Source organism: Neolamprologus multifasciatus, chromosome 14 (genome assembly GCF_963576455.1).
Source record: "Neolamprologus multifasciatus chromosome 14, fNeoMul1.2, whole genome shotgun sequence".
Classification (NCBI taxonomy): domain Eukaryota; kingdom Metazoa; phylum Chordata; class Actinopteri; order Cichliformes; family Cichlidae; genus Neolamprologus; species Neolamprologus multifasciatus.
Window position 1 is genome coordinate 35,498,457 of NC_140452.1, and position 18,567 is coordinate 35,517,023.

At 41.0% G+C, this 18,567-nt stretch overlaps 1 protein-coding gene across 2 annotated transcripts; it reads left to right on the top strand.

Moving 5' to 3' along the window:
• Positions 1-669: 669 nt before the first annotated feature.
• Positions 670-18,299, top strand: LOC146504523 (alpha-2-macroglobulin-like protein 1). 2 transcript variants are annotated; one of them, XM_085130836.1, is made up of 36 exons: positions 670-779; positions 910-1,093; positions 1,373-1,529; positions 1,744-1,796; positions 2,082-2,102; positions 2,367-2,532; positions 2,608-2,692; positions 2,777-2,906; positions 3,812-3,929; positions 4,017-4,126; positions 4,210-4,374; positions 4,522-4,749; positions 5,108-5,171; positions 5,272-5,417; positions 6,229-6,378; positions 6,523-6,666; positions 6,760-6,841; positions 6,934-7,096; positions 7,923-8,148; positions 8,323-8,449; positions 8,618-8,739; positions 8,851-8,902; positions 9,055-9,138; positions 9,442-9,618; positions 11,715-11,790; positions 11,982-12,138; positions 14,459-14,533; positions 15,065-15,227; positions 15,321-15,508; positions 15,685-15,945; positions 16,467-16,585; positions 17,255-17,345; positions 17,435-17,503; positions 17,585-17,690; positions 17,850-17,927; positions 18,098-18,299. In XM_085130836.1, exons 1-35 carry the CDS (start codon positions 694-696, stop codon positions 17,876-17,878), a joined length of 4,374 nt encoding a protein of 1,457 aa, XP_084986962.1. In that variant the 5' UTR covers positions 670-693; the 3' UTR covers positions 17,879-17,927; positions 18,098-18,299. The 2 variants fall into 2 exon arrangements, with proteins under 2 accessions (XP_084986962.1, XP_084986963.1); XM_085130837.1 differs by lacking the exon at positions 18,098-18,299 and having other exon boundaries at positions 17,850-17,931.
• The last annotated feature ends 268 nt before the right edge of the window (positions 18,300-18,567 follow it).

Sequence of the window (18,567 nt, forward strand, 5' to 3'; positions counted from 1 at the left end):
ACACGTCAACCAGTATGAAATATGTAAATTATTTACTTTTCATTTTCCTGGAACTCAAATTGGGCAGGGAACGAAGGTGTGGCTGAAGCTGGGTGGGGCTGAAGTGGGGTGTGGCTGAAGCTGAGTGTGGCTGAAGTGGGGTGGGGCTGAAGCTGGGTGGGGCTGAAGCTGGGTGTGGCTGAAGCTGAGTGTGGCTGAAGTGGGGTGGGGCTGAAGCTGGGTGGGGCTGAAGCTGAGTGTGGCTGAAGTGGGGTGGGGCTGAAGCTGGGTGGGGCTGAAGCTGAGTGTGGCTGAAGCTGGGTGGGGCTGAAGCTGGGTGTGGCTGAAGCTGAGTGTGGCTGAAGTGGGGTGGGGCTGAAGCTGGGTGGGGCTGAAGCTGAGTGTGGCTGAAGCGGGGTGGGGCTGAAGCGGGGTGGGGCTGAAGCTGAGTGTGGCTGAAGCGGGGTGGGGCTGAAGCGGGGTGGGGCTGAAGCGGGGTGGGGCTGAAGCTGGGCGGGGCTGAAGCGCGGTGGGGCTGAAGCGGGGTGTGGCTGAAGCTGAGTGTGGCTGAAGCGGGGTGGGGCTGAAGCGGGGTGGGGCTGAAGCGGGGTGGGGCTGAAGCGGGGTGGGGCTGAAGCTGGGTGGGGCTGAAGCTGGGTGGGGCCTCTGCAGCTATTTAACAGACGCTGACTCTGAGGAGCATCATAGTCAGTTATGGGTCAACCTGGGATTCTGAGCTGGACATGGGCGCTGTGCGCCTTTGTCAGCTGGGCACATGAGGGTCAAGCAGGACCTGGACCGTAAGTTTGCCTCTATGATCGATTCTTTTTTATGTCCTGTGAAATTTGTACCTGGTGCACATGAATTCTGATTTTTTTCTTTTTCACATCCATAGAGGTCACTGCTGTGTGTGCATCTCTGTGTCTGCAGGCAATATCTCGTGGCAGTTCCTGCAGTTCTTCAGTCTGGAGCTGAGACCAAATTCTGTGTCAGCGTGCTGGAGCTCACTGAGCCCGTGGTTATGAATGTCACCCTGAAATCAACAGTGAAGAGCGCAAGCCGAATGTCACTGCACACGTGCATTCAAGATGTTCATACCTGCATTGTTTTTTCGGTGAGCTTCCCAAAAGAAGCATTTTTGGGGAAAACATTCCAAGCATTCCAGATTATAAGAAACTTTCTTTAAATTCCTAGCATCAATTTGCAGTCAGTCCAGGTTTATGTATATATATATATATATATAGCCCGTTTGTTTTCTCTCTTTTGATCATCCACATGACTTTAACAGAAAAGCTGGAGAGCGAAATGTGTGAGGTCCAAGTTCGTTTCGAAACATGTGCCCACTTAGCAACTGGCTAAAACATACAGCTGAACAAATATCCTGTGCTTCCAGGTTCCTGTTGTGACGAATGAAGAGGTGATGGATTTTCAGGTGAAAGTTGAAGGAAGCGGGTTTCAGTCAGAAGAAGTCAGAAAAGTCCTGATCAGAGTCTACAAACCGCAGACATTCATCCAAACAGATAAAGCCATCTACCTCCCCGGACAACAAGGTAAACATGGGCAATCGTGCTATCTATCCCAACAATGCAGCATAAGCATGATATGGAAGTATAAGTAATGTATCCCCAAACACCAATAGTTTTAAACTCAGAGAAGCCATTAGAAGTTCATAATTAATAACTAATATAATGAGCTTTGGGCTTCAGGGTTTGTGACACTGCTAGAGATCATTTTTCACGCAGTCTCTTTGGATATGTCTTCAAGTGCGTTTCAGAGTCGTCACACTGGACTCCAAGCTGAGACCTGCTAGTAAAGTGGTGAGTGTTTAAACTTTGTTAGGTCCTATTTACAGACAGCTTATGCGTTTGAATGAATGCAATGAAAATGAGTTACTTCCATGAATTTTGGATTACTTATCCAGTGAAGTCGTAAGAGGCGGTTTCTACCTCCCAGCTGTCATTATGTAGCTTACATAAATCTTCATCTGAATTCATCCGAAGCCGCAAGTGTGGTGCACGCACAAAAAAGCCTAATAACTGTAACACTGCAAGATGACATGAAACCTTTGTGCTCTTTGAACTTTTTCCCTTCCTTTGTTGCAGTATGACATCATCGAACTGGAGGTAAGAACACAGTGATTTAAAAATAAATAAACAATATGAACACACAAGTCAGTACTATGTTTATTTTATTCATGTTTTTATTATTGTTGTTGTTTTTAACAAATCATGGCATTAATTTAAAGCATTTAATGTGTGAATACATATAATATATACATATGATTAACACCTTTCAAAGTCAAATTGACAGAAGTAATAATTCTTTGACCCACGTATTTGGTTATTAATTATATTCTTAATTATATTCTTTCATTTTGCATGTAACAGGATCCGAGCGGGAACAGGATCGGGCAGTGGCTCAATACAAATTCAGATAAGAAAATACTGCAGCTTTCATACTTCTTGAGTTCTGAGGCCCGTGAGGGAATATACAAAATCACTGTGACCATGGGTGACTCCCAAGTACCTCACACTTTCACGGTGGAGAAGTATGGTAAGTTGGGCTGATTGTTACACTCTTCCCATTTGCAGTGAAGCTTAAACACTGACACGGACACTTTGTCCCCAGTTTTGCCCAAATTCGATGTAACTCTAAAAGTGCCTGACGAAGTGAGTGTTGGAGATCAGAGCTTTAAGGCTCAAATATGTTCAAAGTAAGTAACATTTCTTTGTTGACAGATGTCTACTAGATTTTATTCTTATTTTTTTATTTATGTATTTATTTTTAATTTTAACAGCTATACATTTAAGCAGCCGGTGCCAGGAAGGGTCACTGTAGGTGTGTGCCGACCTACTTCTCCATGGTTCGGAGTTGATGAGAGTAATTCAGATGACACAAATCCTCTGTGTCACTCAGAGACGAAGCAGGTACAGGTTCAGTTTCATCACCGCAGAAACAAACTTCGCACAGAGGGTGTTTCCTTCTTTATTACAAATTTCTGCTCAAGTTTGTTTGTGCGATTAAAATAAATTAGGCAGGAATTATAACTGCTCCCTTAGTCACAAACGTTTGATTTAGTTGAGTAATGTTTTAAAGGCCCGAGGCCGTTCCTGGCGCACTCCCAAAGAGATTTATGTCTCCTCCTGGAAGCAAACCAGAAACATTTTTTTGTTGGGAATGTGTAAACTCCTGCACTACGCATTCACTATATGCATGATTTATACAACCACTACAACGTAAACCTGGTGTGGAGTATCCCTGCAAAGCTCCAACTCACTCTCAGACTACAAGTATCCGAGTATTTTGTGGCTTCTTCAGTATTTCCGTGTTTCAGAGGGAACTCTCTTAAATTGTCAGTCACATTTCAAAATAAAATGTTTTAATCTCTAAAATCCTTGTAAAAATATTAATAACATTTTTTGTTTTGACCTTTTTGAATTGTTTGACTTCACGGCAACAGCCCAAAGCAAAACTCAAACTCACTAAAAGAAAAAGCAAATTTCAAAGAGTCATTTGTCAAACCAGTCCTTGTAAGTGTGCACAGACCAGTAGTGTTTAGACATTATCAGTCATTACTTTAACGCAAAACCAAAGAAGATAGTAGTAAGCGTAAAGCCGACTGACTGAAGGCCCTTGTATTTAGGGCCTTCAGCACTAGGCTTGTTTTGTCTGAAGACTGTCTGATCCACTGCTTTAAATGTGCATATATGTGATGTTTGTGTCAGATCTGAATGATTTGCTTTGCTAAACTCGGATGACGTGTATCACCATGGCTGTCATGCTGAGAAACGGCTAATATCAGCTTTTATTTTGTTTTCACAACATATTCTAGGCAGATAAGGACGGCTGTACCACTTTTACCATCCTTATGTCACACTTCATCAAAGTTGATTCAAAAGTACTGGACGATATCCTGGAAATCACCGTTAAAATGGAAGAGGAGGGGACAGGCAAGACTATATTCATATTTAGTTTATTGTAATGACGCACTTTGGTGTATTGTAACAATATATCATATCTATTGCTTTTTTTTTCAGGTGTTTTGATATCACGCAAGCAAAGCATAAGGATTTCATACGTCCTTGGAAGAGTGTCTTTTGTTGATACTCCCAACATTTATGAACCAGGAACAATTGTGCAAGTAAAAGTAAGTGTTTTTCTCAGTTATCATCATTTTGTAATACAGCTGAAATCCTGTGGATCCACACATCATTGTTTTCCTTTCAACAGGTCAAAGCTGTTTATCATAATGGTAAACCCATTCCTGACCACATCGTGTACCTCTTTAAGGGAGACAATTCTCTGAGCTCAATACAAAATGTAAAAACTGACGGGAACGGTGTTGCCGTGTTCTCACTTAGCACAAAAGAATTAAAAGAGGACATCGTACTCCATGTAAGCGAAAAGCTGCACTGACATTTATAATATAAATATATATATATATATATTATAATATAAAATAGCTGTGATTTCATGAACAGCTAAAATTTTCTGCCCAAATGTTCCACTCCTTCGTCCATTTATGTTTTGTTCCACAACCAGGCAAGCCTGACGCCGACTCTGGATTACGCTGGATATAGAACTGGTTTCTTTGAGTTTGGAACTCACACTTTGTCCGTAGCCAAACCGTCTTCTCCTGATGACACAACAGTTAGCTTCCTGGAGGTAAAGACGAAGGACAAACCTCTTCCGTGTGAGACAGAAGAAACCATATCTATCCGGTACACAATCGTGGGAGAGGCCCCAGGCTCTGTGGATCTGATGTATCTGGTGAGAAAATACACAGTAGAAAGACGCATGTCAAAGGCCTTAATGTTATTTAATGACAGCGTGGAGTTTGAACGTTCTGTTACACCATGATAAGAACCTGTATGGTAACATTTTGGTATTATTTAGGTGTAATCATTTGTAAGCGCTTGACCAAGAAAATCAAAGTCACACCATTGAAAGAAGCTTGTTTTTTAATGTGTAGGTGCTTTCATTAAAATTTAAGACGAATAGCTTTAACAGTCACGTTAGTTTACTCAATCAAGTCACGTGAAAGAACCAAAGCAGAACAACAAAATGAAAGGAAGTGAATATTTGCTGCTGACTGTCTCCTTGTGTCATTTTCTCCAAAATTATCAAGGTCTTGTCCAGAGGAGTTATTTCCGTTTACGGACATCAAGAGCTTAAAGTTACATCTCAATCAGGTGTGCTAAACATGGCTTTGATCTTCACTTCTAGGAATTTCATTAAAACATTAGCCTTTCAAATTTTCCCAGTAAAGTAGCTTTTGATGCTCTGTTTCAGTGCATGAGGGCGAGGTGTCCTTGAAGTTGACTGTATCTCCTGAGATGACACCAGAACTCCAGATTGTGGCTTATGCTGTCCTCCCCAGTGAGAATGTGATCGCTCACAGTGCTGAATTCTCCACTGAGAAGTGCTTCACTAACAAGGTCAGTAAATATTACTTAGTCGATGCTTTTACAAAATTATCAATATCAAAATAGCCAATGAGGCTAACCTGAAATAACGTTTACTCGTAGTTGTACCAGCAAAACTTCTTTCATGTCATGGTTAAAGATTTCTGGAGCCATCACATGCAAATCAGACTTGACTGTAGTACGCCAGTTCATGCGCAAATGTGTAATTTGGCCATAAATGTTTAAATAGTTAACTTTCCACAAGCAAGCAACACATTGAGTAAGCAGTGATTCAGGATTGTCTACAAAAACGAATCTCCCAAAACTGTTTGGAGCATAATTGGTGTTTTCCTGTTACCATGGTCACACGGGCCATGAAGTGACACTTTTTATATGGTTTTCTATCCATCGGTCACCTGTCCAGCTCAATGTTCAAAGTATTCAAACAGAAAATTACAATGATAAAAAAATATATAAATAATTATCTTGTTTTCAACTTAAAATTGATTTTTTTGAAATTGAAATGTTGCTAATTTTACTAAAACTAATTTTTAGCACTTTGCAAAGTGAGTAACCTCAACTCAAAAAGATTATTGTTATCATTTTATGCCATATTGTAATGTTTCCATGTTCATTATTTTAGATTAGATTTTACAAAACCTGAGGTCATTTCGAATTACAGGTGTTTATTTGTACAGAATACAATCAGACTCATTTGTATCACATGGTTTTACTTGCCAAATATTTGTTCAAAGTTGCCACCAAAACTCCAGTACCGTTGGATATCCTGAGTTCACCTCACATATTAACATCTGGATGGTTTCATTTGGGTTTTGTGCATCAGGTGTCGGTACATTTTGTACCACCGTCAGCTGTCCCAGGAGATACGACCAACTTCCAGGTGACGGCCCGGCCGTACTCTCTGTGTGGTGTGAGTGCCGTCGACCAGAGTGTCCTCATCAAGGAGCCAGGGAAGACTCTGAATGCCGAAAAGGTAACAGCGTTTTTAACGACCACCAGGTCAGGTGGGATGTTGGATGTTGAAGGCTCAATACCAAATGCACAGCCCCTCCTTTTCTCTTTTGAACAGCTGGCAAAGTGTACAGTAGAAAGATCATACATATATATTTTCTTTCAGATTTATGACTTGCTTCCTGTCAGGAAAGCAACCTTTGTCCCATATGAGGTTCAAGATCCTATAGAGTGCATGGAAGTGAGATCAAAAAGATCAATTCTGCCGTTTCCTGAGAGTGGCAAAAATGATGCCCACACTGTTTTCCAGGTAATCTGCATACGTACCTGTAAGTCATATTCAGTAAAAAGCTTTTTGTTGTTTTTCCTGTAATGAACTATTTGTATGTGCTGGAGTATGTAGAATGTAGGACTGAAGATGGCAACCAACTTGGGTATTCAGTTGCCTTCATGCCTCAAGTACAAAGGAAGAGAATACTATCAAGGTGACTTTGAAGGGTGATGCTGATCATTTGAAAGAAAAATGAAGCAGTTATCTTTATGGCTGTTTCAATCTCTTTTTCTGCTTTCTTTGTAGGCGGGTGCTTTTGGAAGGGTCCTCATCACAGGTTCGACATGTTAGCGAGAGAACCAGAATCAGCTGCCCCTGGTGGTCCGCCACCTCCTCCTGGCCTTTCACCCATAATAACAGTCCGTACGTTCTTCCCAGAGACTTGGATATGGGAACTGGTAGACATTAGGTGAGCTTGTGTTGTAAATTGATTTGATAAACATTAAGTGCTTGAGAAAAGTCTTTGAGTGCATAATGAAACCAAAGATTCACCAGTTCTCCCATTAAGATTTGGAGTATTTTCATGTGCATTTTGTTTTTTGATGATGAAGGAAGTTATAATTTAAGGGGTTTTTGCAACTTCAAAACAGGGAAGGTCCGTACTACAAGAAAAAGCTTTTGTGTTTCTGTGCATGGAGTGAAACTGTGGAACAGTCTGAATATGGAATTAAAGCAACGTCCAAACATAAAACAGCTCAAAAAGAGCAATAAAAATATGATCTTCTCAAACTACAAAGAAAAGAGAAAATACTGAAATTAAGTGAATGTCTCTATTTAAAAAAAATCATGATGTGATATTATAGTATATGGTATATCAGAAATCTGTTCACTATTGTTATTACAGGTTATATCAGTAAGGAAGCAACTAAATATTAACTGATAATTTATGACAAAGGGGTGGGATTAAATAAGTGTTTACTTCTTCCCTCTCGACATGTAACTGAATCAGAACGGCAGCTATATTGAAATGTACTGACCTGTACCTGTATATTGTTTACATGTTCGAAATAAATTAACAATCAATGATTGGGAGCCTAACTGATCTCCTGCCTTTTGCCCCCATATCAGGGGGCGTTGGGGCTTACGAGGTTAAACATTTGTGCTGCTATTGCTGGAAGTTCTTCAGCAAAAATGTGTCCAATACTGCATCATTTGAAACACACTGCAAAAAACCCGTTTTGTTGAGTATATTTTAGCCCCTGACCGAATGTTCTTGTGTGTTTGGGCTGATTCAGAGAATCGGGCACAAAGGAAATGACCCTCACCGTCCCAGACACCATCACCACCTGGGAGACGGAGGCTTTCTGCTTGTCTTCTGAGGGTTTTGGTTTGGCTCCTCGTGAAAATTTGAAAGTCTTCCAGCCCTTCTTCCTGGAGCTCACCATGCCCTACTCTATCATCCGAGGGGAGTTCTTTGAACTGAAGGCAACTGTCTTCAGCTACCTGACCAGCTGCATGATGGTAATCTGTGCTGCTACTTAAACTCTGACGAGCAGCAAAGAATCACAGACTTACTCAAGAAAAACTTCAGTATTTCTGAGATGAATGAAAATACTGAGCACATTTAAAATTGAAATCTTGACCTGTTCCTCACAAGAGTCTATATTTAAAATGTATTGTTTGCCCCTGGAACAGATCACTGTAACACCAGCACCTTCCTCACTTTACACCCTCACCTCCCTGTTTGGTAACCAAACCACATCTTGTTTGTGTGCCAGCGAGCGCAAGACCTTCAGCTGGAAAATGACCCCATCGGCCTTAGGTGAGGGTCAAGCTTTGGAGCAAATGCTAGAGGGTATCAGTGTGAAGGAGCCATGTGCCCCTTTTCCCACCACTTCTCCTTTGAATCGTTAGACACTGAGATCCCTTGAATAACGAGGGTTTGATCATTTGCAGGATTTTGAAAGTCATTTTCGCTGATGTGTTTTAGGGGTTGTGAAAGTGAATGTGTCTGCTGAGGCAGTGGCTTCGACGGATTTATGTGGTTCTGGGGCCGTAACTGTTCCAGACAGAGGTCGCATCGACGTGGTGACAAAATCCCTCATCGTGAAGGTTGGTGCCATAAACACAAGATGTTAACGTGTTCACCACCTTAGTTTTTGGGGGGGAGAAAGTCAATCCATCTTGGTATAAATGTTAATGCGATATCTTCATGTCCTTTAGCCAGAGGGAATTGAGGTGACAAAGACCTTCAACTTGCTACTAATCCCAAAAGGTCAGCATGGTTTTCTAAGGCTATCGCCTAGTAGAGCAGTTTTCTTTTAATACCACTGTTTCAATAAATGTTAACTTATTTCACTAAACTAATAGAACTGACCACACCTGTACTCTTCCCCATGTAACGTGGCTGTTTTTGTCTGTGTGCAGGAAAAACTGTGAGGGAAGAAGTTCTGGTCAAACTTCCGTACAACGTGATTGAAGATTCTGCCCGTGCTTTTATATCAGTCCTGGGTAAACCTGATCATGTATTTTGAAATAATAATACATGAAAAATTATATATGATATATGAATAATGTTTCAATTAATATTAAATACTATGCTGTGAGGCTGTTTCTTCCTACCTATTACTCTATTACAAGTTCATGAGTTGATTTTAAGCTTAGCAAGCATACTCAAAGTACCATCGGATTACAACAAAGTACTGCATTTGATGTATTTGGTATTTTTCTAGGTTGTTGCCATGTTTTCATTTATTTGAAATTAGATGATGGGTTAGTTACATGTTCAGCTTTAGTGAGTCTTTTTTCCATCAGGTGACATTCTCGGTCGGGCTCTGAAGAACCTCGACAGTCTGCTGCGGCTGCCAAGTGGATGTGGAGAGCAGAACGCGGCTCTCCTCGCCCCCAACATCTTCATCCTCGAGTACCTAACTGACACACAGCAGCTCACCTCAACCATCAAGGAAAAGGCTACCAGTTATCTAATCACTGGTGAGTGCAGCACTTCTCTAAAGCTAAAGCAAGGAAAGCGAAAGTCATGCTTAGGTTAGGACATTTCAAAGCCAGATCTACCAGCTGAGTTAAACATACTTTAAGTAGAAAATCTTGAAAATAAAATCTTGAAGTTTTGTGAACCAAACTAAAAGCTAAAGATATTTTACAGAGACAATCAATTCAATTCAATTCAATTCAACTTTATTTATATAGCGCCAAATCACAACAAAAGTCGCCTCAAGGCGCTTCATAGAAACAGAGAAAAACCCAACAATCATATGACCCCCTATGAGCAGCACTTTGGCAACAGTGGGAAGGAAAAACTCCCTTTTAACAGGAAGAAACCTCCAGCAGAACCAGGCTCAGGGAGGGGCGGGGCCATCTGCTGTGATTGGTTGGGGTGAGAGAAGGAAGACAGGATAAAGACATGCTGTGGAAGAGAGACAGAGGTTAATAACAGATATGATTCAATGCAGAGAGGTCTGTTAATACATAGTGAGTGAAGAAGGTGACTGGAAAGGAAAAACTCAATGCATCATGGGAATCCCCCGGCAGCCTACATCTATTGCAGCATAACTAAGGGAGGATTCAGGGTCACCTGGTCCAGCCCTAACTATATGCTTTAGCAAAAAGGAAAGTTTGAAGCCTAATCTTGAAAGTAGAGATAGTGTCTGTCTCCCGAATCCAAACTGGAAGCTGGTTCCACAGAAGAGGGGCCTGAAAACTGAAGGCTCTGCCTCCCAATCATTAGGATTTTCTATATACAAATCATACACATGCTCATAACTAGATGAAGATGAACACATATACACTAACTAGAAAAAGGCAAATGAATTAAATTTCTTATTTTATTTTAAAATGTATATTAATGAAATATGAGCAGAATTCTGAGCAATTTGGACATTTCATAGGTTTTATGTTAAAATAGCGAACCAAAACACCTTTTTAATGTTGTGAGAAAAACTCCTATCATTATACATGATGCTGCAGTTCTACTTATGTTGTAAAGCAAACAGCCAATAAAGCTTGTTCTAATGACAAACACATCAGCTTACATGAAGGATAACGTCATTACTTTAAGCCAATGCTTCCCAGGTGAAAACTACTGTGTGTATATGAAATTGAATCTGTTCAAAATTAAAAGCCAACTCTAAATTGCAACACAAAACAAACAACAAACAAACAAACAAAAACCACACACACACATAAAGATTGGTAAATAGCTAACAGCCAATGCTAGCCATACAATCAATCAAAAATTCCCCTTGAGTTGGGGAACAGGCTGACAAAACAAGCATGTTCTCAGAGAAACTGCTTCCGACATCATCATCATTTAAATCTATTATCTCAGGTTAAAATGAACTGTGTCTATTTACTGTTAAGTATGTTCACACATAACTTTCAGAGCGCTACTCTGCGATATATCTACTCTTAATAGGAACCTGGATTTAAGAAATAAGTGCTTAAAGTTCTGGTTTTGATTACGTGTAGCGTCATCTTGTGCCAGTACAGTGGTTGGTTGCAGCTTGCATTGGTTTATGTTAGCTAATTAATCTCAGAGCTGACGACTCACTGGGAAAAAAAGAGACTACAACTAAAAAAATAGGTCACTTTTGTACTGCCACTGACTGCATTCAGTAGTTTTATGTTAGAAGCCAAGGATGTACCATTCACTTTCATTCGGTTTTTTAAGCAGTAAGTTGTTCTTCATTGTTAGCTAGCGATATTGAAATGGCAGAATTCACCTACTTGCTGTCGGGGTTTGTAGATCACTTGTGCACTGGTGGTTCACCAGACTAACGAGATGGAGTCTGATGTTGCTCACTCTGCACAGACCAGCCTGCGCAATCAGCCATGCTTTTTTCTCAAGCCCATCCAAACAGCTTACAACCTGTTAGCATGTCTGCAGGGAAATCTCCATGTTACACCCTCCTTCACTTACATTTGGGCTTTGCTTTTCCTCACTTCTAGTATGAAGTAGTCCACTCAGTGAGATAAGAATTTCTAAACCAAAATAAGAAAATAAGTTTTGCAAAGAGTGCGCTATGTTTTTGTTTTTCTGTCACGTACATCAGTTTTCTTTTCTTTTACAGGCTACCAAAATCAGCTGAGATACAAACATGCTGATGGTCCTTACAGTGCATTTGGAACAGGGGAAGGAAACACTTGGTGAGAACATTACTCGTTATTCACAGTTATATGGTGTCCCACATTTAAGACACAAGAGAAACTGTTGTGAGGTTGTTGCCTCTTCATGAAATGTGATTCATCCTGTTATCATTCTCACTCGCATTTCCAAAAATATTTAAATTACATTTAAACTAAAACTAGTTTTTTTGTGTGTTTTTACTTGTTTTCAGGCTGACTGCTTTTGTGGTGAAATGTTTTGCACGAGCTGAGAAATTCATTCACATCGATCCCAGAAACATTGAAGAGTCTAACACATGGCTGAAAAATCAACAACGAGAAAATGGCTGTTTTAAAATGTCAGGGAGACTCTTTCACATTGACATGAAGGTACACTTGTATAGCATGAAACTGCCTGTCAGAAAACTATTACTCATAGAATAATCCATAAATAATACCAGCCTAGAGAGAGAGTATGCATTCTCTGCAAACAGCTACCAAACAGCCATCATAATCCATCATACAATGAGAACAGGACGAATCAACAACTGACACTGACTCATTAATATTAGAATCTGTAACATAATGTTTGGAATGTTTGACCTGCCATTATCTAATCACACATCTGCTTACCTGCATCTGTTGCTCGTTTCTCCTCCTCTTCTTTTCTCTTTTTTCTAAACTGAGCACCTGATGGCTTTGAACTTTTCTTGTCCATCTTCCATTGGTTTGAAATTTGCACTCCAGTATGAACGTAAATCCCCCAACTCGAGGATCACCACAACATGATCTAACACACCTACACCTTAGTTCACAGATTCACTTTGTCTAAGGTGCATTTCTGGGATTTCACACGACCCAGGATTCAAATCATGAATCCATAATTCAATTCAATTCAATTCAATTTTATTTATATAGCGCCAAATCACAACAAAAGTCGCCTCAAGGCGCTTCATAGATACAGAGAAAAACCCAACAATCATATGACCCCCTATGAGCAGCACTTTGGCGACAGTGGGAAGGAAAAACTCCCTTTTAACAGGAAGAAACCTCCGGCAGAACCAGGCTCAGGGAGGGGCGGGGCCATCTGCTGTGATTGGTTGGGGTGAGAGAAGGAAGACAGGATAAAGACATGCTGTGGAAGAGAGACAGAGATTAATAACAGATATGATTCAATACAGAGAGGTCTGTTAATACATAGTGAGTGAGAAAGGTGACTGGAAAGGAAAAACTCAATGCATCATGGGAATCCCCCAGCAGCCTACATCTATTGCAGCATAACTAAGGGAGGATTCAGGGTCACCTGGTCCAGCCCTAACTATATGCTTTAGCAAAAAGGAAAGTTTTAAGCCTAATCTTAAAAGTAGAGATAGTGTCTGTCTCCTGAATCCAAACTGGAAGCTGGTTCCACAGAAGAGGGGCCTGAAAACTGAAGGCTCTCCCTCCCATTCTACTTTTAAATACTCTAGGAACAACAAGTAGGCCTGCAGAGCGAGAGCGAAGTGCTCTAATAGGGTGATATGGTACTACAAGGTCATTAAGATAAGATGGGGCCTGATTATTTAAGACCTTGTATGTGAGGAGCAGGATTTTGAATTCAATTCTGGATTTAACAGGAAGCCAATGAAGGGAAGCCAAAACAGGAGAAATATGCTCTCTCTTTCTAGTCCCTGTCAGGACTCTTGCTGCAGCATTTTGGATTAACTGAAGGCTTTTCAGTGAGTTTTTTGGACATCCTGATAATAATGAATTGCAGTCGTCCAGCCTGGAAGTAATAAATGCATGAACTAGTTTTTCAGCGTCACTCTGAGACAGGATATTTCTAACTTTAGAGATGTTGCGCAAATGGAAGAACGCAGTCTTACATAATGGACTTGGATTTACAATATTATGAATGAAATGTGCTCTATTTGGAAGCAGCCGCCCCCCTGCCCTTTCGAAGGGTTGTGTGTGACTTTAAATCATCAAACTATAAATTTTAAATGTTAAATTGTTATTGATCCTTTACCCCGAGTCCTAAAGTTATATTTATTTTCTTACTCTTCTTATATTTATTGTTTGTTTACTTGCACTGCTGTAACTGGAGCCTCGTTCTCTCGTCTCTTTATAAACTGGACTGTCTGTAGCGGAGGTGACAATAAAGTTTACTTTGACTTCAGCAGCGAGCAGGCGCACTGAGGGCTCTCGCTCACTTTTCGTGTAGAATTTCGAAAAAACATCGGTGCAAATTATAAGTCTGTATCATGATGTCTGGTGTTTTCGTGTTTGTTGTTTTGTTTTTATTTTGTTTTATTTTGTGAGTTGATTATTAGACGCTGCTCCAGCTGGTCAGAGAATCCCCCGCCGCCCCGCCCTCTCCTCTCTGCGCCGCAAGCAGCAGGCCACCTCGCAAACGGAGGGCGCCCTTACTCCCAGCAAATGGGTGATAGAAATATGATCGGTGCCTATGACATTCCCAGTATGCGTTGGTTAACGTCGGGGCAGCATGAGTACGAGCTTCTTTTTTTTTTTTTTTGCCGATGCCCGTGATGCCGCCCCCCACCACGCTGCCGCCGTATCTAAAACCGCTACTGTTTATTAGAATATGTAGGACACATTTTTGAAACACGACACTCACACCGTCTACAATATGTGCAGGTTAGAAATTCACATCCCTGCACGTTGGAGGCACATTGATGATAAAGTTTCTTTGATGGTTTTCTATCCACAGGGTGGCGTGTCGGACGAAGTCACTCTCACTGCGTACATCACTGCGACGTTTCTGGAGAATAAGAAATATGCAAATGTAAGTAGATGCCCCTGTGGCTCAAAGAATTCCCATGTGTGCTCTTCCTTTGGAGATGATGACATATCCTGCTGAACCGAAAAGCTCACTAGGTTTGCGTTTGTCTTTTGGGGGCTTTTCCCCCCTGTTTGACTTTAGTCTTTTGATGTGTAATTTGAATTTGTTTTTCTATTCATTTGTGGTTATTATTTTATAGCAGTATGACGGAAGAAGTTTTAAGAGGTTCACAACAGAAAGTATAAGATCAAGGCCAATTGCAACGTAACTAAGGGCTCACCTGATCCAGCCTCAACTATAAGCTTTATTTAAAAACAAATCTCATAACAAAAACATTTTCATTCTTCACTGTGATAATTAAAAAGTCTTTCTCTCACTGACTGCTATTATGCACATAAAAGACATCAACATCTGTTTTGCTGCAGCGAGATAAGACCATGTTCACTGACATACTGCTGACGTAACTCTGAAACTGTTGTTTTGATCAGTATACTGAATTTTGTTCTGACACATTAATTGTGAAAATTGTTAAAGGATTCAGTGGTGACGAAGAGCCTGGCTTGCCTCAAAGACTCCATGAGTGACCTCAACAACACCTACACTACAGCTCTGATGGCGTACGTCTTCACCCTGGCAGGAGAGGTGGAGATCCGCGCTCTCCTTCTAGAGCACCTCGACAAGGTTGCAGTAAAGCAAGGTGAAGGTGCCTCATGCAGGAACCCATAAATCCCTCGTCATCAGAAATGCAGCTTACATCGTGTCTCTGTGTCTGTTTGTGTGCGGCTCTCAGGCAGTTTCATCTACTGGAATCAGAAATCAACAGAAACGTCCGCCTCCCTGTCAGTGGAGATCAGCTCCTACGTGCTGTTGGCCAAAATCAGTGCTTCCCCGACCAATGAAGAACTGGCTTATGCCTTCAGCATCGTGAGGTGGCTGATTGAGCAGCAGAACTATTATGGAGGCTTCTCCTCAACACAGGTAGTGAACTCCCATAGAGTGTATCTAAAAGATTCAGTTAGGTCAGCCATTGACCCATGATTGCAACAACGTTCAGTCCAGTGTTTACTGTGTGTGTGTGAGAGACAGAATGCTCGCATTAATATCAATATACCGTATTCAAAGTAGTTTCTGTTTTGTATTTGCATCTTATATAGGACACAGTGGTGGCTCTTCAGGCTCTGGCATTGTACTCCATTGAAGTGTTCGGTTTTAAGGGCTCAAGCAAAGACGGCTCAAGCACAGGTGGCTCAAGCACAGGTGGCTCAAGCAAAGTGGCAGTTGCTACTCCTGGTGGCCAGGTTACGTTCCACGTCAATCGAAACAACAGACTGCTCTACCAGGAGGAGATAATAGTGGAGAACATAGCAGGGAAGTACATCGTGGAGATGAAAGGCACCACAAGTGTTTTTGTGCAGGTCAGTGCCCATATCAACCTGGTTGTTCCAAATAAAGATGAAGTCACTGTTCACTTGTACTAATAAATGTTAGCGTAGTCAAAACTGTAGCCAATGGCGATTTTTTTTTTTTTCTTTTAAGCCAAGTTTACTCTGTGTTACTGTAATGATTCTCATATAGCGCTTTTCTACTCTCCCGGAGTACCCAAAGCCTTGTATACAACATGCCACATTCACACCTATTCTCACAAGCACTGTCTCTAAACTGAGTGCGTTTCTAACGCCATTCACACCCATTCATACTCCGATGGACGCATCGGAGAGCAACTTGGGGTTAGTATCTTGCCCAAGGATATTTGACATGCAGACTGCAGGAGCCAGGGATCGAACCACCAACTTTCCGATCAGTAGGTGACCTGTACCTCCTGTGCAAGAGCCACCTAATCTATGCTACATACTACATCTGTTTCTTCTAACATATTTTATAGGAAAATAGAGCAGAAATCCTAATATAAAATCTTTCTTGGTTAACTTTGTTTCAGATTGCTGTTCGGTACAACATCCCAAATCCTTATGGTTCCTCAACTCTGAGCGTGGAGGTTAACGTGCAGCATAAGAGTCAGTCTTCCCGATCCAAACTCACTCTGCTGATAAAGTCCCTGTAAGTACTCAGTAAGCACATTACTGCTACAGTAGAGGAATGTAAGGCCCTGCTGGATGTCCATCTGAGAAATGTAGTAGTTTCTACTCCAAACTCCAACAACAACCTTCCTTTCCAATCACAAACAGAGTGATTGGTCTGGAGGGCGAGGCTAGTCTCAGTTATGCTAACCGATCACACAGCAGGCTGCAGATACAGTTGTGGTCAAAAGTTTACATACACTTGTAAAGAATATAATATAATGGCTCTACCGAGTGTCCCGTTATTTCTAAAACTCTTTTCTCTGATAGAGTGATTGGAACAGATACTTCGTTGTCACAAAAAACATTCATGAAGTTTGGTTCTTTAATGACTTTATCATGGGTTAACAGAAAAAAGTGATCACATCTGCTGTTTTTTGTGACAACGAAGTATCTATTCCAAATCAGAGTTTTAGAAATAACGGGACACTCGGTAGAGCCATTATATTATATTCTTTACAAGTGTATGTAAACTTTTGACCACAACTGTAAAATTGATGGACACTAAAGTGCAAGCGTAACTGACTGCTGTGGCGTAGTTGTTGGAAACCTATCCAGTAAGTAGGGTTAGGTATTGTTTTAGCAGCATGCTAAATCAGCAGATAGCCTATGCTTAGCACCAGTCAGTAACATGAGTGATTCTTTGCAGATACACTGGAAAGCAGAGCACTACGAACATGGTGATCCTGTATATCAAATTGCTCTCTGGACATGTCCCAGACCCAGAGTCTTATAACAAGGTGACTTATGACGTTTTACTCACAGGAATTTTGTAAGAATTCCCACAGTGAGAGTGAAGATGACTGAACTAAACATTGTCTTTTCACAGCTCAAAGGTGCCGAGCTGGTGGATCGTGTTGAACAAAGGGAAGATCATGTTGTGGTGTACTTACGAGAGGTGAGAGGACATCACAGTGAGAAATACCAGATGATGATCTTTGTACTTGTTAACGAGTGCGTTGTGTCTTTTCCTGTGCAGTTAGTGAAGGACACACCCATAGAACACAGCTTGGACCTCATAGAGGAGTACCCAGTGAACAACCTGAAGCCTGCTGTGGTCATACTCTATGACTACTATGAGCCAAGTAAAACTCGAGCACAGCACACCAACACATGTTGCTCCTTAGTGGAGCTGTACAACAAACTGAGCAGTTAACAGGACTTGAAGCACTGAAGTTTTAAATGTGTTGGACATGTAAAGAGAGTCACCCTCAGTCTTTTTACAGGCTCTTTTTTTCTCTCAGGTAACCGGGCTGAAGATGAATACCTCTAACCAAACTATGAAGGTCAGCAGTCTGAGAGTGGATTCTTCTACCCGTGAGGTAATACTTCAGAACTACAAACAGGAACACCTACAGGAAGCCTTTTTTTGCCTGTCCAACAAATGTGCACCAATTTGACAATAACCTGATATTTTAATACAGTTTTTCAGGTAAATGAAAAAGCAACAAATAATTACTGTAGCTTCACTAAATTATTGCTTCTTTTGCAGCTTGAAGAGAGAAACCCTGACGTCATCATCAATTTCAGAATAATTTCACATCCTTTGGCTTTTACCATATTTTTTTGTGCCACACTTAACATACAGCTGTGTATGTATTGCACATATTCAGCATGAAATGAATGCATGATGGAAATATAATAAATTGATCTGAATTCTGCTCTTTAAAGTGGTCTCTGTTCTTCCATGTTTTCATCAGCTGTGACAGCTTCACATCATGTATTTAATCCATATGCCAATAAACTCAATGGTGCAAGTTGGTGGATTGGGGAAAGTACAAATGCAGATATGTCCTGAGTTTTCATCAAGAGGAGTAAGGTGCTAACTTTTTTTATGTTGCAGTCAACTTGCAGTGTTTGTACAAACATGCTGCTAACCTGTACCATTATGGACTGATTCTTACATAGCACTTTTCTACTCTCCTGGAGTACTCAAAGCACTATACAACACACCCATGCAGA